At 40.7% G+C, this 24,387-nt stretch overlaps 1 protein-coding gene across 1 annotated transcript in view; it reads right to left on the bottom strand.

Moving 5' to 3' along the window:
• HMCN1 (hemicentin 1) overlaps positions 1 to 24,387 on the bottom strand; it is a 206,988-nt gene that overhangs the window by 154,799 nt on the left and 27,802 nt on the right. The window contains exons 2-4 of the mRNA XM_059822131.1: positions 20,176 to 20,246; positions 15,892 to 16,050; positions 15,340 to 15,462 (exon numbers count right to left, since the gene is read on the bottom strand). Of these exons, the coding sequence (XP_059678114.1) occupies positions 15,340 to 15,462; positions 15,892 to 16,050; positions 20,176 to 20,246 (353 nt within the window). The remainder of the gene's footprint in view (positions 1 to 15,339; positions 15,463 to 15,891; positions 16,051 to 20,175; positions 20,247 to 24,387) is intronic.

Below are 24,387 nucleotides of genomic sequence, written 5' to 3' on the forward strand. Positions count from 1 at the left end.
ACCTGTGATCCTATTGCCTGATGACGCGCAGCTACCACATCACCCTGGGCAAACACAGTGGTAAAGGACTTGCCTAATACAATCACCCAGTGCCTCCATTTCAACAAAGATATTCTGGAGACTGCACTGCACAAACAGGATTTCAACTTGTGTCAGGAACACACAAGAGCACAGGAATACAGAAAGATGACAGCAGGCCAGGAATATACAGGAAACAAAGCGCCAACAAAGCAAAGGTGTGCTTCAACTTCGGTTGTTCAATGCAGGAATCAATATGCATGATATGACAAAACAGCCTGGAAAACCAAGGACCAGAACTATGTTGTCTTACCAGTGCAGTTACCAATTCTGAAGTGAACAGGCTCATTTGCCACATTAAGGAAAATATACTTCTTTAAATATGAATACTTAAAAGATGCACAATTTTAACAGAAGATATTACTGAAGCCATGATCAGCATGATTTTTAAAGGAGTACAGAAACAGACCTGGATACAACTCTACACAACATCCACACGTACACTTTTAAAAAGGAATTAGGGATACAAATCTACGCGTGTTTCTGGTCATCAGCTATTAATTGCCTGAAGCAAGAAGGAAAACTCCCTCATCCAGCTGTACTGAGCAATTACCATCTATGGACTTTTTCAATTTTTTTTTTTTCTCTAAAGGACCTAACACAAATTACCGTTAGGCACAGCACATAGGTTGGAATAGAAGGGAACAAAGCCTTAGAAGAGAAGTTCTTGTGACCAATACCAAATTTGTGCCTTACCGAATTATAGTCCTTACACATTTTCAATCAGTGATTATCAAATTAAAAAAAAGAACAAAGCAGAGGTCTACATTATCACCTATTTCAAGTGAAAATGACAACAAAACAAAGACAGCCAAAACCCAGACAGAGTTTAAGGTCTCACCTGTACATCTTCAGTTAGTAGTAACTCTGGAGCTGAGCACTATCAAGATCACCCAGCACTGATAACATGACCCGGACGGACAGAAATGGGGTCAGGCAGGTGACGCCAGATTTCCCAGAGCCCATCACACAGGGTTTACCTTGGGTTTGTGGTAGGCAGGAGGAAACGAGCTGATATTTTTACCCAAGCATAAAATCAGAATATAGGCAGGTGACACTACTATAAAGCTTGTTATGTGACCTGGTTTATCCACGTATTTGGTCTCGGTGGCAAGGTGTTGGCAGCAGGATGGCCTCTGTGAGAGGAGGTCGGGGGCTGCCCCGTGCTGGACACGGCAGCTCCCCGGCGGCTCTGCAGCAGTCCCGCCGCAGCCACAGCGGAGCCCCTCAGCCACGCCGGTGGCACCGCTGCGTGAGTGTGTGGAAGAAAGGGCAAAATCACAGAATCACAGAATCACTAAGGTTGGAAAAGACCTGTAAGATCATCAAGTCCAACCATTACAAAAAAAAAAAAAACCAAAAAACCCAAACAAAACAAAAAAATAAAAAAAAAAAAAAAAAAAAAAAAAAACAAAAAACCCACACATACAACGTCCACACCCCACCATGCCCATCAAGCCACGTCCCACAATGCCACATCCACACGCTCCTTGAACACCTCCAGTGATGGTGACTCCACCACCTCCCTGGGCAGCCTCTTCCAGTGTGTTACCACTCTCTCAGGAAAGAAATTTTTCCTAATATCCAGTCTGTATCTTCCCTGGCACAACTTGAGGCTATTTCCTCTTGTCCCATCACTCATCACTTGGGAGAAGAGCCCAACACCCACCTCACCACAACCCCCTTTCAGGTAGTTGCAGAGAGCGATGAGGTCTCCCCTCAGCCTCCTCTTCTCCAGACTGAACAACCCCAGTTCCCTCAGCCGCTCCTCATCAGACTTGTGCTCCAGACCCCTCACCAGCTCCGTCGCCCTTCTCTGGACACGCTCCAGCACCTCAATGTCCTTCTTGGAGTGAGGGGCCCAAAACTGAACACAGCATTCGAGGTGCGGCCTCACCAGTGCCGAGTACAGGGGCACGATCACCTCCCTGCTCCTGCTGGCCACACCATTTCTGATACAGGCCAGGATGCCGTTGGCCTTCTTGGCCACCTGGGCACACTGCTGGCTCATCTTCAGCCGGCTGACAATCAGCACCCCCAGGTCCTTTTCTGCAGGGCAGCTTTCCAGCCACTCATCCCCAAGCCTGTAGCATTGCCTGGGGTTGTTGTGACCCAAGTGCAGGACCCGGCACTTGGCCTTGTTGAACTTCATCCAATTGGCCTGGGCCCATCGATCCAGCATGTCCAGATCCCTCTGCGGAGCCTTCCCGCCCTCGAGCAGATCAAATGCTGCCTAGGCAGGGAGGGGTGAGGAAAAAAATTGTGAGAAACAGCCCTACAGCACCCATCTGGGGGAAGGCGGGGAGGCGGTGCCGCAGGTGCCAGAGCAGAGATCCTCCTGCAGCCTGAGGGACGCCAGCTCCATCAGGCATTTCCCTGCAGACCACGGAGGACCCCACACCAGAGCGCGTTTTTCCCCGACAGGACTGCAGCCCGTGGGAGAGACCACAGTGAAAGAGAGGAAGAGTGCGAGGAGGAAGGAGCGGCAGACAAACCCCTACGTACCGACCGCAACCCCCATCCCCGCGTGGCGCTTGGGGGAGCGAGGAGGAGTCGGGAGCAAAGCTCAGCTTGGGAAAGGGGGGAGGAAAGGGGTTCATACTTGTCTTTGCTTCCCACTACCCAAATGAGTAATTAAATAGCTATTTTAATTGGCAACTGATTAATTTTCCTTGAGTTTGCTTTGCTCTCAAGAGTGACCGGTAAGCGATTTCCCTGTCTTTCTCTTGGCCCAGCAGCTTTCTCACCCCATTCCTCCTATTTTCTCCCCCTGCCCGGCTGCAGGGAGCAAGCAGCTGAGTGGGAGCTCGGCTGTTAGCCAAAACTAACCCACCGCAATCAAAAAACCTAACCTTCCCCAAAAAACCACCTGGCCTGTCAAAATAAGTTATACTACATCAGCTCCGTATGTCACAGAGCTGCAGCATATTTTTTTTAATCCCACTGAATATTGGTTTTCTATAACATTGTGAATATGATTCACAGTAATATTGAACCATGGTTTTAGGTTACAGTTAACCATGGCTGCATTCAGAAACATCATTTAAAGGAGCTTTCAACTACGCCGGTTCAACTGGTCAGTGCACAAGACTTTGAAACCAACAATAAACTAACCTGGACCTGTCATCCGTCAGCAACAGAGTGCTTAAGAGTAAGTCCTTAGCTCTAGGACCCAATTCAACACACTAGCCCAAAAAAGCCTCATTTCCTTGGCTTGTTGGGCATAATTTGCATACTTTTTCCATTAAAAAAATGGGTTATACCACAGGTTTCTGTGGGAGATAACTTTATGATAGAAACTAGGTTCCAGACTGTTTTAAATAAAAGTGTACTTGTTCTTATATGTTACACTATGAATGTCCAGCAACCTTTGTGCAAGTGTGAAAGAAGTTTAAATAAGTGAAGGGCAGCATTCAAAATGCATTTGAAATGGTGGGCGCACGTTTTCATAAATTATTATCCCTCCACTATTAGTAATGCCTCACCTGAATGGTCCCAACGCAACGTGAAGTGAAACCGCATTGACCATGTAACACCAGTGCCGTGTGCCCTCTCCACAAGGGTCTGCATAAGCAAGGTACTTAGGCACACTTTCAAAAGAACATACAAAAATCACAGTAAAATTAACTATACCGCTCAAAACCTCTGAAGTAACGTCACTCAGGAGAGAAATACAGTTTCTGCAACAGGTAGTGACACCAGCTATTCAGCAACTCTGTTTACTTTAGACAAGCCTGGAACAGGAATCACAAGGCTTCAAAAAGATCCAGCTAAGGTTAAGTTTAACCTTTAGAAATTACACATTTTTTGGGTCCAAAAACGCTTCAAAAGAAGTTTCAACCTGCTCTATTCACATTACATGGAGATGAGTACACCACTTTTTTTGTACTAGGTATATTGAAAGGTTTCCATTTAATTCCAGGATCTTAACTCCACAGGTAAGTTTTTAAACGAACTGTAAAATTTAATGAATCTATATGAATTTTCAGAAGGAAGGAATTTTCCAGTCTAGCTTAAACTCCTTTCAAGAGACTTAAGCAAAATAAATCGAGTCACAAGGTAAAGCATTATTGCAAGAGCTTTGCCAATATACACAAGAATTGGAATCACATTGGTATTTATACACAAAGTTCTTTCTTAAGCTCAGAAGGGTTAATAATTACATACCTGAAAACTTGGTAAAATGACATTGTAACATAGATTTTTTTTTTTTTTCCCTTATCATATCTGTTATTCCCAAATTACCTTTTTTTTAAAAAAAAAAAACAAACCCAACACAAACCAAAATTAGGTAACAGTTTTAGCTCCCATGACACATTTTTGGGGGCTCCTAGTCATTGCCACCTCATCCCCAACTCACGACCATCAGCCTGACATGCCTCTTCCTGAGCAGCAACCAGCAGGGCGGAGATGGCAACGCAGCCATCCAGCACTCCTGGACCAGTTCTGCGGTTACCGCTCATGCTTGGAAAGAGATAGAAGGTCCAAGCCTTCAGTGGCTTAGCTCACTCTCATACTCTAGCCTCTTGAGAGAATATTCTCTGTAATTTGTTCAGTTTTCTATTAAAGCCACTATTGCACAGTGAAAATAACCTAGAATAGAACACACAGATGGAAAAAACCACGCAATTCTACCTAGGTCAATCTGTAAGCACTGCTAAAGCTTACAAACCGTCTTTCCCCATTATAAAGATTGCTCTAACCCATTTCTGCACTAGATGAGAGGGGATTTAAGTTTGTTAGAATTACAATGATAAAATTACTAATTGAGAACATACATGATCCCAGTGATCGCAAAGCACATTGCTGACCTCTGACAGCAACCGTAACAAGGAAAAATGCATCTTGAAAGCAGATTACTGGCAATGACACTATTCCAGCAGCTCTCACCAAAAGATACAAAACCATGCCTAACAGCAGGCGCACTGATTATAAAATGCACCTGGAGCCAAATTATCATCTTGCCATTGGTGACTTCCTTGGGTGCTCAGGTTTTATATGTTATTTTTCGTATGTTGTAGTTCATGAGTACAAGCACAGGAAGGAATTGCTTCTGAGGTGAAACCAGCATAAAGAATTCCCCTCTCCTCCCTCCTTGCAACTGCTCATTCTCCTTCCTGAAGTTCACTGTCCCTACTTATCTGTTTCTGGGGTCATGCCGCAAGCCAGATCATTAGAATCATTAAAAGGATCTGGATTGAAAACAACCTAAAGAGGGGGAAAATGTCTTAAACCACAGCTGCCAAAACTCCATAGCACACAACTTCAGCAAAAGAAGTTAAGACAGGTACTTCCAGCTTTGAAACTTTTTTTGGTGTTTGTTGTGGGTTGTTTTTTTTTTTTTCCTAATTACATCTCTCTGTCTACTACATCATATTAATTTCCTTTACAACAAATCTCGCTTTCATACAGCATAGTTCACTTCAGGCCACTACAGGAGCATGTTACTTCTACAAACTTGGGAAGCAAGTGGGAAGGCTCTCCAGTGGGAAGTCTATCAGCATGCAACCACTTATTTAAAACCAAAAAAATCTAATCAAAACAAATACTTTTATGAGCCCCAGATACCCTTTTTGGCAGGCAGGAGAGCTGAGCCATGGAAATTGTTCCAAAAGCTCACTTTCTTTCAAAGGTAAATTATATGAGGCCTTGTAGCCTATCACCAGAAACACAAGCAACAGTTATTTAACAATGCACAGCAGTCTAGTGTACTTTAAAGAGAAGAATAAAGAACACTTGTGAATTAGAAAAGGAATTTTCAGTAAAGAAAGTGAAGTGAATCCAATCCTTTTCTACTCCTTTCCCCATCAATGACAAAAAAGTAATTTCAGTTAACCATAAAGTCAATTCAGGCAACGCTCTGCCACAAAAATACCAACACCAATTCAAATAGCATTGGGAAAAGAAGAGCCTGCCTTGCACCCCAACTCCTCACAGGTCTGTTGCTGAAACAACCAGTACACTTGCAACTGTGATGCTATTCTGATTATTTTAAGGAAAGTTGCTGGTCTTTGGACAGAAGAAACATATCTGGCATAAAAATAGTGGTTTCAACTTCTGCTGAGCCAGCTTTCTTCAAGTCACAGACTGTCAGCATCTCCCGGGCACGTTCTGCAGAGATCAGGCATCAACTATTTTTGGGTGTGGAAGGGAACCAACTCTTTAGGTTTTGGCTTCTTTGTTGAGATAGTCCAGCATACGGCTCACTGCACGTGACCAGGCTGGTTTTCGTCAAGGTGAGGATACACCTCATCAGAAATGGGAGCTAAGCCTCCCTGCGCTGGATAAAATCCAGTAAATAGTTCATCAGTACACAGTCAAACCGGGTCAAAAGTCTAATCTGAAGGGCACACATTTAGCTGCCTGACTGAGTCCATCAGTAATGGAAAACACGGGTCCAAGGGGTTAGCTTCCACACTGCTTTGTCCAAGTTCAAGTGACTGAACTACCGCTACATGATCCAGATGTCTGCATAAAAACAGAAAAAGGTTTGCACGCATTCACAAGACACTTTCAGAAGTTGTAAATCACAGAGATTTAATTGATTTCCAGAGTTGCATACTGAATGTGATTCCTTGTGGCATTTCCTAGTACAGCTGGGAATGTTTGTTAATAAAATTACTTTTTAACAAAGTTAGAGAGAGATGACAAGTCTGAGAAAGAACTCTGAACATACAGCTACCAGTGCACAATAAAAAATAGTACTGACATAACAGAAGACCACCAAAATTGGTATAACTAGATTCTTTAAGAAATCTCAGCATTTAGAATTAGCTATGTTCTCTTTCCAAGGGAAGGCAACGTTTTCCTCCATCTCTACCCTCCTCCCTCTGCTCCCATCTTTGACTCTCATTTTACAAATAAGAATGCTCATTCAAAAACTATCCAAATCCACTAGACAAATTTAAGGTTTGAGTTAGCATATAAATGCGAGCTTAAACACAGTTAATCTAATTTCTTTAAAGCAGCAACACACACACTGAAAGTCAAAAAAAAAAACCCCACAACCTATTTTTAACATCCCTTTGCTTTCAGAAGGCTTCAAAATGTCAGCTTCAAAGAAAAAAAAAAAAAAAACCATCACTCTTGGATTTTTAGATCAATTTAAACCAGCTGAGTTTAAATTAAGTGAATTTTCAACTGAATGGCTGAGTACACACTAAGTTTTGTGGTCCCTGCCGAAACTAGATAATTTGCAAGCAATGGAAACAAATTCTGGGGATGTATAAATATTTAACATTTACCAAGACCCAATCTGAGTCCAGAACAGAGACTGAGCTCAAACTTTTCTTTTTTTAAATCTTTACCAAGTTGGCTTTTGTTCTTAATGAAAACAGTCTTCCATTATGCAAGAGCCTTCTAGACACCTTGACTCATCTGCTACAGTTTGATAATTTATCTAACGGAATAGATAGATGAAACTATGGCAATACTTGTATTTTAATTTTCTCAGATGTATAACATGAATTTCAAGGATACTAGATTTCCATCTGTGTATCTTACAGAGTAAGAACATTTATCCACTCTTGAAGCATATCATGAGGTTGTTCTGGTTCTGATTATCTTTTAGTGTTAATGACACACACTTAATTCTGTTATCTTTCCTTATCTTTCTGGGCACATGAAGTAGGTGGTGACAGGGACCAGCCAGCATGGCTTTTTCCAAAGCAGGTAGTGGTTAATGGATTGAACTCTTCCACCCCGTATACCTTTAACGGGAGTTTGGTCTTCTTTCATTCCAGCAGCTAGGTGGTCAGATGAGGACATGAATACAAGTCACTGCCAGGATTCTAAAAGAAGTACCTCCTGCTTCTGTAGCTCCTACCATTTGTAACATTAAAAATATACATATATACACCAAGAAGAGCTTGCATCTTCTCCCACTTTTATAACCTATAAAAAAATAAGTAGGGCTACAAAAATGTGTCATATTTCTGAAGAGCAGGCATATACATTTTACATTTTGACCTATTGTGAATACAAAGTAAAGTGGGGCTGGCTCAAGATCTTCAGGGAAGTCCAACCAGCACCAAACGTTAGGCATAAGCTCTCAAGCACACGTTACGCTAATCATGTCTGACCTTAGGCACATGGAAATGTATTTCCTAATATAAATACATATTGAACTAGTTATATAAAGTATGATTTTTAGACCCTCTGGTTCCCGTAATTGTACATTGACTAAGCTGACAAGCATTCTGTCCTCGTTCTTGTATTTTCAGTTTGTGCAATTACTTTGCATAACTGTCAAGTTGTTACGTTAGCCACACCACCTTGATCTCTTTACACTCCTTAACCAAATGGTGAACAACAACGCGCTTCTATCTCACAGGAGCGTTATGCGAACAGATACAGCAATGAAGACCTTAGATACTACAGCAACTGCTGTAAACCTCAGCTAAAATTCCAGTTTATTAATTGTATGCAGGCTGGCTGATGACCCTGCGGCTACTTAGGAGTTCTCTTATAGCAGAAGTTGCCCTGAAAATAAAATGCATCATCCCAGGGAAGAATTACATTGCACAACTGCCATTTAAGAAAAAAGAAAGCAAGAACGCTTTTGGTTTTAACCCAAGTATACATCAGAAGTAGAAGCACTGAGCGCAAGTAAGGGTCTTAAATTCAGAGTGGAACCCAACTTCAGTTTTTGAGAGTTTTTCAAGTTCAAAAATGAAAATGGAAGGCAACAGAATGACCCAGCTGTCTTAAGTCTGGCAGTAACTTGCTTGTATAGTTAAATTTTTCCCTAAAGTTCAACAGGCAATTCTGGGAGATCCATTTCCCAACCCTGTCATTCCAAAGAGGTTTGCAATACTGCTGTAACACTGGTTTGGAAGTAGACTTTTTTTTTTTCCTTTGGGACCTGTATAGAAAGCCCCCAAAACAACAGCAGCTTTTGTTGTTCTGCCAAAATATGACTTGATTAATATTATTAGAGGGGGAAGGGCAAATACAGAAATAATTTATAACACTTCTCCAGAGAATTTGCTCTTGCAACCTGCCCTGCTGTCAGGTCATTTCTTGGAATGCATGCTGAAACCTGGAAAAATCTATGGAGCATGGTCTCTATTCCCATTTGTTTATTCTGGGTCTCAAGAATATTTCTCAAACAGTCAAAGCAACAGGATTTGAAGTTAACTGTTTCATTGCTTAAGTATATGTAGGTTCATACTTCCACCCAGAGAGAAAAATATTCAATAACGCTTTTAAATGCACGTCTAAAAATATGACTGAGACAGTGCATGTGAAAATTACACTATGAAAATAAATCATAAATTATACATATAACTATAATTACATGTATTAAAAAAACCCCATGACTGAAAAGTTCATTAGTGTTGAATCTCAAGCTCTTCAAAGTTAGGAAACAGAAGAATTAAGCCTGCCTGCTTTCAACTGTCTTTAAAACATCCTTTTGCAGTTGCTTTATGACAGTCCTTACGTACATGATCACAGTCTATTTTTCCAGAGAATCCAAGTTCCATGTAAAACAGAGAAAGGACAGCTGTAACTATTTTTTTTTCCCCTTCCTTGTTTGGCATTCACTGTCCAATACATATCTTCAGAGTAGAAGCATACTCTCCAAGGCAGCATTCAGCTGCCTCTCCCATGAAACCATTCCTTCTTTTTCTATGAAAACGGATACTGACTGTTTGGGATGGAGGGAGAAGAGAAGGGAAGAATCAAGGCTATGCAAGGAGCCTTAATTCTAAGCTGTAATTTTGAGCTTTTGACTTTGTCACCTTCATATTACTCTTGTAAAGCAGTGGAGGGGCCTTTTACATTTTTAGCAAAGTGAAACAAAAAATAAAATTGCTTCCTCATGTAGCATCATCCCAACAGATGCTTGGTTCACACACACCACAGACCTTTAACGCTAACCCGAGCTGTGTGGGTGTAACTCCTAGGTTGCCATCCTCTGTGAGGACTAACAGCCAGGAGAAATAGGATGCTTTTCCAGTGGGTTTGAGAGACTTCTGTTCACAGCAAAGCATTCATGAGTGTACGGAACATTGGATTCCACTCCAGATCCACATGATCTTACAGACATTAACCTTCTGCACCTTCCCCACAAGAATGACCCTTCTTGCACCATTCCTTTTAACAGCTTCTCTTACCAGCCTTGTCCTATCCCTGTCTTCAGTCCCCTCCCAATCTCCTCTCTTTCACATCATCGCTTTTATTCACAGGCTTCTCACCCAATTTCCAAACTCTTTTTCTTTTTTTCCAATCTAGTCTCATTCACCTTTCAAGTCACTCAACAACACCCCCTTTTTCCACCAAAGTCAACGCCATGTCTCCAGTCTCACACAGAATCACAGAATCACAGAATCAGTACGGTTGGAAAAGACCTGTAAGATCATCGAGTCCAACCTGGGGGGGGGGGGGGGGGGGGGGAACCCACAAAAAAAAAAAAAAAAAAAAAAAAAAAAAAACAACCCACAAAAAAAAAACACCCACAACCACAAAACCCACGCCACACAACAACAATAACAAGCCACAACCCACCCAACACCACACAGCACCATGTCCATCAAGCTACATCCCACAATGCCACATCCACACGCTCCTTGAATACCTCCAGGGAGGGTGACTCTACCACCTCCCTGGGCAGCCTATTCCAGTGTTTCACCACTCTCTCAGTGAAGAACTTTTTCCTAATGTCTAGCCTGAACCTCCCCTGGCGCAACTTGAGGCCATTTCCTCTAGTCCTGTCACTAGTCACTTGGGAGAAGAGACCAACACCCACCTCTCTGCAACCCCCTTTCAGGTAGTTGTAGAGAGCGATAAGGTCTCCCCTCAGCCTCCTCTTCTCCAGGCTAAACAACCCCAGCTCGCTCAGCCGCTCCTCATAAGACTTGTGTTCCAGACCCCTCACCAGCTTCGTCGCCCTTCTCTGGACACGCTCCAGCACCTCAATGTCCTTCTTGTAGTGAGGGGCCCAAAACTGAACACAGTTCAGTCTCCTTCACAGTTATTCTCAGTTCTCCTCTCATCAGTGTTTGGTACATGGAACTGTACATGGAACATCCATTTCTACTTATTTTAAAAAACAGTAAGAAAGCTGTATTTTTAAGCAGCCTAGGGACAATTTTCCCTTCTTACAGGAAGGTAAGAATAAGAAAAATCAAGTAAGTGTTTCAATACTAAAAGAAATGGAAAACTACTACTCACTATCTCAGTTCTTGTGAACTCCCAGCTTTAGCCACACTGATCAGTCCAATTCATCAGACACAGTAATGACTCATTTTTACCACAAACAATCAAAAATGACCTGGAGGCATGATCTGAACCACCAACGACTAATTAATCTCCACTGTTTCTAAGCTGTACCAAATTCATACTCTGTTGATCATCACTGTTCATCTTAACACCAGTTCTGGCATCAGTACAAACCTTTGGGCACCAGAATCATTTACTGGAATTTCCTTACAGTATTCCATTATGAGTGGAATAATAAATGTGGTGTAACATAACTTCAGTTCAAGTCAGAATTAGTACCTTCTGGAAAGACGCAAATAAAATTGGATACGGTTATGTAAATATAGAATCTGTTCTTAACGGGAGAATTTAACCCATTTTTTATGAGTATGCTCAATGCATTTTAATTTTGAGCAATTATTGCAAATTAAGCCCTGAGCCTACGAAAGCAGCCACGGAACCCCACCGCAGCCAAGGAAATCTCACCTTAAAGAAACATCTTTCAAGATCAGGACTTAAATGCTTTGATAAAACAAGCATAACAACCTTTCCAAGACATCGGAGACAAAATGAGAATGCTACCGTTCTTACGGACAGAAGGAGATTCATTTTAGAACTGACTCAGTAGGATAAAAATCTCAAAACTAGAGACCAGTTTGAAAAATTTCAAACCGAAGACTACTTAATTGATTTGTAGTGAAGTACAGTAGTATTGACAAGTTCTTAATAGAAGCAGAACTTCAAAACCAAAATTTTAATAGTAAACCTTTCCCTTTTAAGGACTCTGATCACAAAATACTTTTCCTCCCTTACAGACCTGTTATCAGATAATTCATCAAATTTTACCAAATACAATGAAAACTTATTTGGTCTCTTACTATTATAAACCTGTCAGGGTTTCTGAGTACAGAGTTAGCTCTGGAGATGATGGTACACCCAATATCCCAAATTAAGGAAAAAATCTAGAGGAATTTTAGAAAATAAAAAACAAAACTTGTGGTTTGGACTTTAAGAATATTCTTATTCATCTGATGCACAGAAACCATGGCAAATTTGTCAAAATATCACCTTCCACTCATTCTGTTAGAAGACCTTCATTCAGCAAATAAGAGGAGATTCTTATATATAACATCTTTTTCAGAAGTGAAAAAAGGCAGTAAGTTTTCTTAGCCTTCTCGATAACACAAGCGTTGGATAAGTATCAAGGACTGTTTTGTTGTGTTTCCTTGTAGCTAGCTTACAATATTGCTTCATTCTCCACTTAATGCACAAAGGGCAAGGATGACAGTAATGGTTTGAAACTTTATACACTAAAAATAGCTTTGTTTGGGTTTTTTGGGGGTAGAACAATCAAAAATGTTTTAACAAAACAAGACATTGGTTTGGCAGAGTATTCACAGTCAGTGACTTTGTAGCTCTTTCCTAATTTACAATTCGGCATTAGCTGTCTCTAGGCCCAAAACAGTGAATATGTTTTAGCATTTATAAACTTCATTCTTTACACATCATTGACTACTCAGATAACAAGGAGGACAAGCTTTATTTCTGTTGAATCTTGCCTGAAGGATATACCATAAACAGCTGATGCAGATTACTACTACCTCTCCTGTTCATTTGCATCCACCCATCAGGGGAATATGCTCCTTGAAAATAGGATTTTCTGATCCAGCACTGACATCGGCAGTGAAGGTTTTATTTGGGATGATGGCCTTGTCTCACAAAGCAGGCAGAAGAGAGAGATACCCTCTCCTACATTAGCTATTCAGGAGCCTCCTAAAATTTCGCAGCTTTGAAACTCGTAGGAAGCTTTGTTGCAGGAATGCCTGCATGCAGGAATACCTCTGTGGAGAGGAGTTTGGAGCAGACACAAAATCAGTTTTCTCTTTTAAAGCACTAGCATAGCAGACAGTATTCTACACTCCAAAGAGGACGTTACTCATTTTTCTACTCTTCCTCAGTGTGTGCAGAGGTAACTTCTTCCCGAACAGTAAAATTCAGCCAAGTAATTAGGGGACTAATGAAGATAGGAAAGTAGATTTGGAACCAGGTGAGCCAGGTGTTTCTGGAATGAATCTTCATCATGAGGATCTAAGTAAACACTTACTGGAACAGGCTGCCCAGGGAAGTGGTAGATTCACCATCACTGGAGGTGTTCAAGGAACGTGTGGACATGGCATTGTGGGACATGGTTTAGTGGGCATGGTGGGGTGGGGTTGGGTTGGTGGTTGGACTTGATGATCTTACAGGTCTTTTCCAACCTTAGTGATTCTGTGACAGTGTTGTGGTAAACTCATTTTCATAGTCCATTAGCCCAGACACAGCTTTATGTAAGGTCAATAATCACTAAAATTATTTCAGAGTCTTTTTGGTTTTAATACAAGTTGTTCAGCAGTTATTAAACTGATGTAGAGGGGTTTTATTTACCTAGGCGATCTCTTACAGCCTATGGCCACTGAAAGGAAATACAATTGTATAAAGCTGTGTACTCTTCCCTCCCCCCAGAAAAAACCCTGCAAGAATAGCACCTACTGATATCAGCACTTGTTGATATCAATCTCTGGCTCTCGTGCAGGCCATGGGCTGTCTAGCCCACAGATGAGGAGCCCATTATTTGCTCAAAGGCAATGCCGAGATGAAGCAGGAAGGAGGGGAAAGTGGCTACTGAAACTCCCTGCTTAAAACCTTACTCAAAATTCAAAGACAGACTAACCATTCAAGCAGAAGCCAGTATCCTTAGAAATGGGAAAGGGCCAAGAAGTGCAGAAAGCAGAGGCAGACAGCTGACAGAACAGTGCACACCAGCTCCACTTAAGCACACGGTGTTGCCTAGCACCTGCAAGTTGCTCTTTCTGCTCACTTCTACCTCCCAAAACCAGAAGAAAACAAGAACAAAACAATCAAACAAAAACTTTATCCTAAAACTTCAGTCCTGGCAAAGAGCATTTCCCATTGGCAGTGTCGTGATCCCTTCTGCATAAAGGGATTTCATGGAGTCTCACAGAGAGAAGTCTTACCCTTCATACACAAATAATTGCAAAATGCAGGTCAGGAACTGCACAGTCCCAACAGCTGATTTCTTTTCCTCTGACTTTTAATCTATCTATCTTTTGGAGGATAAATCCTCTGGGAATTTCCTCCTTTTGATCACCTTCACATCATTGCCGATACCTTATAACACCCCCAATAAGAACTTCAATTTTTCTAGGCAACAACAGTAGAAAACTGCAATGTTTCTCCAACATTTGTCATTGTCCACATTCTCGGAAAGAAAGAAAAAAGGAACAAACCGAAGTAAATTTGTATTAAAAAACCTCATCTAGTTATTGCCTGTACCAGGAAGTCAAAGGAAAATGTTTACAACATTTATAAACAATTCCAGCTCCCCAGATAACTAACATGTGATTTCATCTCTCTCCAATTTTTTTTTCTGATGCACTATTGAAATTTCATTTCTGCCTAAGACTCACTGGAGTTTTCAAAGAAAATAGCCATTCAAGGCTGAGGGTCAGCAACCACAATTCCTGGTAAGTCAGCAGAGCTGTCAGAAGTATTGAAACAATAACCTCAATTAAAAACTTAACCACAGTTACTTTGTGAGCAATGGAAGCCTGCTAGCTCACACCTATCTGTCCACAATGTGAGGAACATTTTTGTCCAGGCTTATTAGCAATCCTTTGCTTGCTAACAAAATGCTCATTTAAAGCTGATACTGCACTCTCATTCAGAGTCGTAAAGCTGCTGGGCTACTCAGAGCCCAGAACTGCTCCTTACTTTAAAGGCTCTCCTCCTGGAAGCCTTCTGGCACAGGCTGAGGGTTGGTGAGGTTCTGTTCAGATACGGCAGTTCACACTTCCCTAACATAAAGAAGGATGCAGAATTGCATCCTGATATAGCAGACGAAAACAGAAGGAAGGGAAAGGTGGAACAGAGTCCACACAACAGTAGAACATTTAGAATTTCCCCTAATCCTCCCTAACCCACGATCAGGTCATTGAAAGATTCAGAGTATAAGTCCCTGCCTTGTTTTCTCTACATATTGCAGAAGTCGAGCAAAGTTACCTCATTAACTTGTTTTTTGTCCAAGTGAAAAACTTGACCAGAACTCGTCGAGGCAATTTCTTCATAGACCTTGTAACCAATATGATCCCTGTCATCACAGTCTCCAGTCAGTACAAATACTACCTATTTAAAAGAAAATAAATTAGAAATCATTTAGCACATGGTGCAAACTTTAGGAAAACATTGCAAAGATAGCATTAAGGCATGACAACAAAAGAATTGGATCACTTAGCAGTGGTTCATATTATTTTGCACGAAGAACAGCTGTATTGCACTCACTACTGATGGAAAAAGCAATGAAGAAGAAAAGGAACAGCCCAGAATCAGTTTAGAAGCGATACTCGTCTATCAGCACTTGTACTTCACAGAATACTTATTTCAGAACAATATAAAAACATCCACATAACTGGTAAGGTGACCAAGAACACATACACTGGCAGAAGGTTCACCTGCACTATTTAATTCACAACATAGAAGAATTTTACCCTTCAATATTGAGAAAACAGGGCATTAAATACAAAAACCAGCTCAGAATGTAAATCCCCTCTGTACCTGTGACTGTTTCTGTTGAATGAGTTGAAGTACTTCATGGGTAAGTCTATAATCTTTGGAGCGTGCATCAGTAAATACATAGATGAAAGAACCAGGAAGAGAAATTTCTAGAGCGATCTTTATTGCCCCGATGCTCATCTCTGGACAGTCTCCACCACCCTGTTCACAATTAGAAGAAAAACATAGCATTTTTCTAAGAAGAAAGAACATACCAAATAAGTTACTTTCTTTTGGGACATTCAAGACAGATACTTTCTCAGCTTTGCGTAATTTATTCACTGTTTTAATCCTAAGCATCGCATGGTTTCTGCAGAGCGCTGTCACAGACTCACAAGCAACAACTGTTAAGAATTCCTTAGGGAAAATAAAGTCAAAGGAAGGGTTGTGGTTAGCCCTGAAAATGGCTGGTGTCGTGGTCACTCATCTTTTCTGGGAGCACCATGTTCTGTTTAGCTCCAGCTCTTGTGACAGCTCCGTTTCCTATACTCACACGCTCCCTTACTGGCTGACAATTTAATTGCTCGGGTAGCATGCAGCAGTCATGGGAGGTCACGGTCATAGACGCAGATGGGAAATGATCTCAGCCAAGCAGCGCTGAGCTCCAGGAGGACCTTTAGATACCAGAACAGCAAGAACTTGACCTAGACTTCACACTGCGGGGCAGGCAGTGCAGGGAGCTCAGCAGAGGGGGCACAGGTGACGTGTTCCCAGTGACCTGCGTTGCTAAGTAGGCAGCTGCGTAGCTGGAGATTTTGCAGCCCATGTGTTCAAGCAAAACGCTTCCAAGGATGACTTTATTTAACTTTCTAAGAAAGGATCGGTTTCCTCTTCCTATTAAGAATTAGAGGAAAATACTGTTTACATAAAAGTTCGTTTTAACTTACATAAAAATTAACTTGGCATATTGAAGACAGAACTTCCCAAAGAGCTGAATACAAACTGTAAAACCTGCCCCTGTAAACTGCAACAGATCTCTGCACTTTCAAGATTAAATATAAAAGTTATTTCTTTTATTTCTACAATCAACATGCCTTCACACATACAAATCTCCACATGCTGGGAAGGAAGAACAAAAAAGATAATGCAATTGTTGCATCTATTCTTAATTCTTGAGATGCCATCAGAAATTATGTTTTGAGGTTAAATGTTCACACAGACACGTAAACCAGAAAAACCCTTGCCTCCCACAGTCCCCAGTCCTTAAGAATTCCACCTGTCCTCAATGAAATATTCATGTCAGTAACAATTTTTAATCTATCGGTATCTTTAATCCCATTTCAAAGCAAGAATATCAATAAACTTCCCATCTATGTTAAAGAATAGGTACTTTGCCATTTTTCTTTTTATAAGTCAGTCCTTTCTAAACATAGTCTTATTTTTATGGGAAAAGCAAGTGGTAGACTCCAAACTGCCTGAAATTCAAGAGATAATTCTCCAAAAACATTTTTTATACACTTCAGAACTTTATGTTGGCAATGCTTATAAAATCCTATGGGACAGATCAGTATATCCAAGTTATTTCTTTCTTGTTCTTGCAAAATGAATGTCATCTTCAGCGAAAGACTCCTCCACGTAAAGCTTTAATCTGTAGGCCAAGCCAAAATAATAGCTAATTTCTACAGACAGCTACTCAGAATAAGAAAATCTCTATTCCCACTTCAAGTCTGCTAGATTATTGTCTCATGTAAAATTCTATATGGCAGCATCTATTCCCTACATATCATAGGAAAAGCACTGCTGAGCTAAATGGTTATTCTGAGAACAAGCATGAACTTTCTTATTCATATAACGTAGAAGAGGGATATTCTCAAAAGGCAGCTAGGTAGAACTACGGAACAGAAATATATTAGCTTTATTTAAAAAAAAAAGAAAATTTTCCATTAAAGGCTTCCTGCCTTTCTCTCCAAATTGCAATTAAATATAGTTACAATTACCTTGTGAAGTTTTCTGGAAAAACAGAGGTGAGTAACGCTCAGCAAGTCTCATTTTCTGTTCCGTTTGGACAGGCACACAGAAATCGAGGCTGTTAGCTCAGTACTGTTCACATTTCTTATGTCTAAATTTAATATATCTGTAACTGTACTTAAATGGCATTGTATCCATTTACAAAAGGATAAATTTAGTATCTGATTTAAAAAGTGTTGTCAACAGCTCTCACAGAAGACTATTTTCTTTAAGTAAGTTGTCATTTTTACCCTGAGAAATACTCAAATAAGGCCTTTTCATAGCTGTTGATGCAAGTGTATTGGCATCTGTATCATAGGATCATGTAACACTTAAACTATGTGAATATACTTTAAAAGATTTTCATATAGACAAGATTTAAGTATATTGCATATGCAATTAAGTATCCATTGTGAAAACTGTATTTAATATGAGAATACACAAAAAATCTGGTTACCTCAAAAAAAAAAAGACACTAAGAAGCCACTGCTGTCCAAGTACAAGTTGTTGTCATGCTGTCCATAGGAATGCTTTACAGTTAATTACAGATGAAACACAGGCAAAATAGGATCGACTTACGAGGCATCAAAGGAACACTTCCTTCACCACTTTGAGTGTAAAAGGCACAGGGCCCAGTTTCTTCAGTGAAATGTACACAGACTGATTTTTACCTGATGTCGAATGCCAGCCAAAAGCCTGTTTGTAATGTTGTGTACAGACCCTCCGGTCGTGCTGTGACCAGATGAATTTTGTTGGAAGACAAAAGCTGGGCTTATCCTGATGTCCCGGCAGGACAAGTTTTGCAGTATTCCTGGAGAGCATATTTTGATCTAATACATTTTATGCGTAAGACTCCTTAAAATAATTTATCTTCACCTTAATTTTAGCTTTGTTTATCAATGATAATATTTGCTCTACACCCTTTTTCAAAATGAACCTACCTTAAAATTTCCCCTACCTCCACAATAATCATTCTTGCAACTTTTAACTGCCTTTCTAGGAAAAATACTAGTAATAAACACGTAGGAAGCGTTCACATTTTCTGGGAGAAATACTTCAAGATGTACTATCTGTCCTGTTCTAATCACTTTTTTTAATTTCTATTTTGGCCCTTCACCAATATAATGAATGAATGCACGCAAGTCAGCGAAAGTCTTAATATAGCTGAATGAGCGCATCTTGAAAGTAATTACAAAATACAGAATCACTCAGGATTAAAGAAAGAAATCTTAAATTTGTTAGACATTAACTTTTAAACAATTTTCTTGTAAAAGAAGAATTTTAAATTCCCAAAAGCTTCATCTAAATCATATACCTTTTAAAAATAGCTGCAATTATTTCCCAGGATAGCTATTTAGAAAACAAAAAATAAAGACTGGAAGGATTTTTAAAATTTAAATTTCCCTATGAAGGAGAAAAGCGTAATAGCTGGCATTTTCTGCCTCCTTGAAAATTTACTATTGTTTTCTCTGAATTTCAATCTTTCTGCCAACTTTTAACTGCTTATTCTTCCCAAACTAGCACTATTGGCTTCCAGACAATCTTTTATTACAGGGATTACACTATGTGCCAGTTTCTAAGGGAGAGTCTGTCTGGCACTACTAACTCCAGCAAGGTTCTCCACAGGTCAGAAGCATTTTGTTTGATTAAAAAAGGACAAGACAATAGGATCACATTTTCTTTCAGTAAGGGTAAATCCATTCCAATACTTCTCTTCCCTTCCATCACCCAATCCAGATGTCATTTGTGGTTCATTCTCACCCAGGGAAACTCCACCAAGGGAGACATATGGCATGCCTGTGACACCAGTGACAAACTGCCACTTGTCTCCTGAGCACAGCTACAGAACGGGATTTGCATCGGTCAGCCTGATGCTTTTCAATCAGTAGGTGCTAAGTAAGGCATGGCAGTGAAGGCAGTACCTAAGTCATACTTGATGGGTCTTACAGTCCTTTTGTACCTAAATTAAAGCTAATGAAGGGTTTTCATGGGAAATGAGTTCCAGAACACAGTGAAACACTTCATAAAGGTGTCCATGAACAAGTGGCAGGGCTAACTAAAATGCAAAATAAATGTTAGCATTATCTAACTATTCTTTCTTGTGTCATTGAACTGAGTCCCCATACAATGATGCAAACTAAGACAAAGTAATTAACCATAATCATAAATTAAGATAACCAGAGAACAGGAAGATGACAGTTTGTGCAAGTACAATGACAGAGATAAATGGCCTACGTCCTGATGAAGCATTGTAGCAGAAACATCAACACAAGAGGAAAGGTTAGAGGGAGGAAACAGGGCCTTTGCTAGAACCACATAGAGAACGAATAAGTTACTCACCTGAACATAAAGTTCCCTGAGTTCAAACTGAAATTTCTTGGGATCTGTGGTTATTGTCACTGGACCAATTTCTAGGATGAAAAAAATTGGAAAATATGAGGAAAACACAAAGTTATCAAAAGACAACTTCAAGTGAAGAGCAAACTGTTTCAGATTCAGAAAAATCTGGTAGTGAAAACAAACTAAAAGCATTTAACAGAAAGGAATAATTGAGAATTATATACCCAGCACTGAAATCTATGATTCCAAGTCTAGAAACTCTAATATCGTTCCAGTATTACCGACTTCTAGGCATCTTAAACACTTACAGGCACATGAAGCATTCTGCGTCGTGTTTCTTTCACATTTGATTTTGACCAATCATTTAATTGCTCTTAGTAATCAGAAGGGAAGAAAAAAATCCCGAAAACAAATGTGGCTGCACCAACAAATAATATATTTTTCCAAAAGCAGTTGTATAGGTAAACGTGAAGGAGAGCCCTCTCTCAATAGAATACATATACTAGCTTCACTGATGAATATTAAAAAAATAACACAAAAAAACCCCAAAAAACCCCACCAAAGTAGCACTGCATCTCTTGCCTGAAAGAATATGTACCCTCTAGCTGGAAAAGCCTGGTGTGAGCCCAATGCCCAACCTCGGCATATCTAGCAGCAGTTGCCAGAAAGAACTGAAGCAGAATCGACTTTATTCGTGGTGTTTGCCATGTCTTTGTATATTGAGAAACAGGAGGACATCAAATTGAAGTCAACTGGGCTGGAGACTGGGGTGTGTGAGTAACAGCAGCACATAGCTGAGTGTTTCCCAATCACACTAGCTGTACCACAAGCCTCCCTCTGCCCCTTCAACAATTGCCTTCCTAATTGGTATCAAATGTGATTCTAACCAGCTGTGTTCCTACGGCTGTGATTTCCTGACAGTTTACCTTAATCTGTCTTGGCACCCGTGCACCTCATTCTTTCCCTGTCCTGGGCAGGCATTCCTGCCCTGTCCTTGTGCCAGTAATGGCATTCTTCTAGCTCAGCAAGCTGGTTCAGGGTGCTAAGCCAAAAATAAATAAATAGACAGACACAAAAAGAAAAAAAGTGAATAGATTTCTATTAGTTTAGTGCCCCAAACCACTCATAAAGAGATCAGCTGAGTACCAGCATACAAAATGGGGTACAATTACGCAGTCAGGGTGAAGGAAAAGCATGAAACTGCAGCGGTGCCAATTTAATACAGCTGTAGCTTACATGGAAGTGCTGCCTCAGCAGACCATACAGCGCTTTCCAAGCTCTATAAAAGTTAATATGTACTTATCTTCCATATAATCTAGACATTTTTCTTTTTTAAACAGTCCAAAGTTTTATTTCACTGGAGTTTCAACAACAGCCATCACTAAAGTCTACCATAATCACACACGCGTTTGCTTGGGGGGCTCTATTTATGAGCGCCTTTTGCTAAGCGTAGGTTTTAGTTTGTTTGAAAGTCACCCAAGAGATCACACAAAACTCCTTCTAGAATATTAAACTGTATTAAGGTTCGGGTTTTCGTATGGCTTTGATTTGAGCCATTTATCTGTGAATGTTATTTATGAAAATGCTACACTATCATCAAAAGAGCCATTACAAGGACCCACCGTTCCTCCGCACACTCACCCTGCCATGTTCCCGCTCCTACCACTCCACCTGGTACCATCTTCCTTTGGGTATTCTTTAAAGCAAACGCCTGTAATAAAGCTATCTCCAAATTGTTTTGCTTAAAATCTATCCCCTGCCAACCATTGTTCTAAAGCATATAATAGAATGGGGTTTATACATATAGTAAAACCACTAGCTCCATTATTCCCTGTCAGCTGAGGGATTACATTTTTCAATTCTAGAGCAGTAAATCCTTTGGAAAGGCTTTCTTTCCCTATAAAATAAAGATCTGAAAAGCAACATTACTTCAGCTAAGCTAAAACAGCACAACCAGTTTAGATCGGATGAGAATATTGCCTCGTTTCTCCGCAGGCAGCGCGCGTGGATGCCAAGCCCGAGCCCTTGCCAGCGCGCCGCAGGATCACGCCAAGGCTCTGGCCGCCCTCTGGTGTGAGCTCAGTAAAGAGCAGAGCTTTGAAATGGCACCTAGATGAGAGGTCAGAAAGGGAGTATGACCTCCTCAGCACCAAGTAGAGCGTTATCTGTTGCCAGGGCAGCACTGAGGACTTCACAGGAGGCGTACAGAGGGCAGATCTCCCCAGCCAATTCTGGAAACCAAGGCCAGAGTTCATCAACTTGCCCTGAGGTCAAGCAAGGCTCCAGAAAGGAGCGAATAGGATCATTCACATCTTCAGTAATAATGATCTCCTCTAAGGGACAAAGAGTGGCAACACGAACGACGCTGACGCTCCCAGTGTAAGACAGCAACCATGTCTCTCTACGTCAGCTCTTATCTGAGGGACATCAGGAATATTTCTCATTGTAAGCACTGATGCTGGTACTTCACGTAAGCCTCCAGCTACAGCCAGTTGGCCAACACTGAACTAATTGATTACTGATACAGAAGGTGTCTGGAATGGCAATAACCATCCAACTCTCAGCTGGTATCACTTCCCCCATCCACATGATCCGATCTTTTCACAGTTGTAGGAGGGTTATTCAGTACTTTTCACACGCAGCTTACAAGCCCATGGTTCTGCGTCTAAACGGTGATGCAACTGATTCTCACCGTCTGAACGCTCACCAACTTGTACCAAAAAAACCAGCATCTACTTACTGCCTTTTACACGCTGTCACGCCACCAGCTTATGTGACAAAAAAAGAGCTGAAATAGCCTTCACCAAGTTCATTTCCTTCTATCCTCATTTTGCTACACTCAAAGCGCAACCCAAGCAAGACTGTTTCATCAGTGCAGGTAAACACAGCCCTTCAAAGCATTCAGAACAGATAAAAGTGAGAAGGTAAGATGACCACAAGTGCGTTAATTGTACTTGCCAGCTAGGAACCATTTCCAAAAAGGACTTCAGGAAAGAAGGGCAAGTCCTCTCACAGAGCACCGCTGAAAGTTCTTATAGAAGGTTAAATTACTGATATGATAAGAGCCTCAAAACCTGTAAAGTCTAAATCGAGTTGCAGTCATCAATCTGGACACGGTTCTGTAGAACAAATGCACAGAGGCAGGTCTGAGACTCAGTGCAGTTGAGACACCAACGGCTGTGCAATGCTAAACTACAGCACTGTTAAAGAATTATACAGATCACGATGAAGAATTGTTCTTAGCACTTGGAAGATGCTAACTGTGAAGCACGAGTTCAGGCAGAGTTTCTGAAGGAACTTAAAAGGGTTTAACAGCTGAAAAAGCTTTGTGGCATTAAACTAAGGTAAGACATCAAAAAAGCATACAGTCAAGTTAACAGAAAACAGTGAACATTGTAAAAAGACCAACGTGTCAGTACTCAAAATAGTTTTGGGTGTCTGAGAAAAGCAATGAAAGCACAACTTTGTTCTTTTGTGCATCTTTAATGGTACGCACGTAGCCAGTCAACTCATAGGTCTAATTGCACGTTTATCCGCATCCAAAATTGCCCGAAGTCTCAATAACTGCATGCAGAAGTCAAGCACACAAGTCAGACATTCCTCAAATCAAGCATAGTTACAAATGAATCATTCTAAATACAGAGTATTTACTCAGAAACTAGATCCTGCAAACACGCCAAGTAAAGCAGAAGAAAAAAACATTTCTTTGTTTTTTAAATTTCATTAGTTTTTTAGGCAAAGATTGACACATGAAATATTCGAATGGAATATGTCCAGTCCACGCTGAAATATGAATCCATTTTTAGGCACCGATATTGGAATATTTGGGACTAGTTTGTTACTGAGGTCTCCCCATTGCTCCAAAGCTGTCCCTGGTCCTCTAGAGGTGATTGTGCAAAGGGTGAAAAACCCGATACAGACACAGCAAGACAGCGTGTCCTTCTTAGGCAGTAACTAGACTTTCTTGTCTCAAAAGTACAACGCAACCTCAGTTCTTTCAAACTGACTTGCTGATCCAAGACTTAATATTGCATACACATAAAACTGATAACATAAGAAAGGAAATGTATTTTAAAGGAATGGTTGCACATTACTGAACAAAGCCTGGACTTCCTAACCCCAAATCACAAAACTCAACATAACCACTATGGTGTTAGAGCTTGTACCTGTCCAATTAAACAAATATGACAACACAAAACTGAATACGAGTCC

Source organism: Gavia stellata, chromosome 10 (genome assembly GCF_030936135.1).
Source record: "Gavia stellata isolate bGavSte3 chromosome 10, bGavSte3.hap2, whole genome shotgun sequence".
In the NCBI taxonomy this organism is placed as follows: Eukaryota; Metazoa; Chordata; class Aves; order Gaviiformes; family Gaviidae; genus Gavia; species Gavia stellata.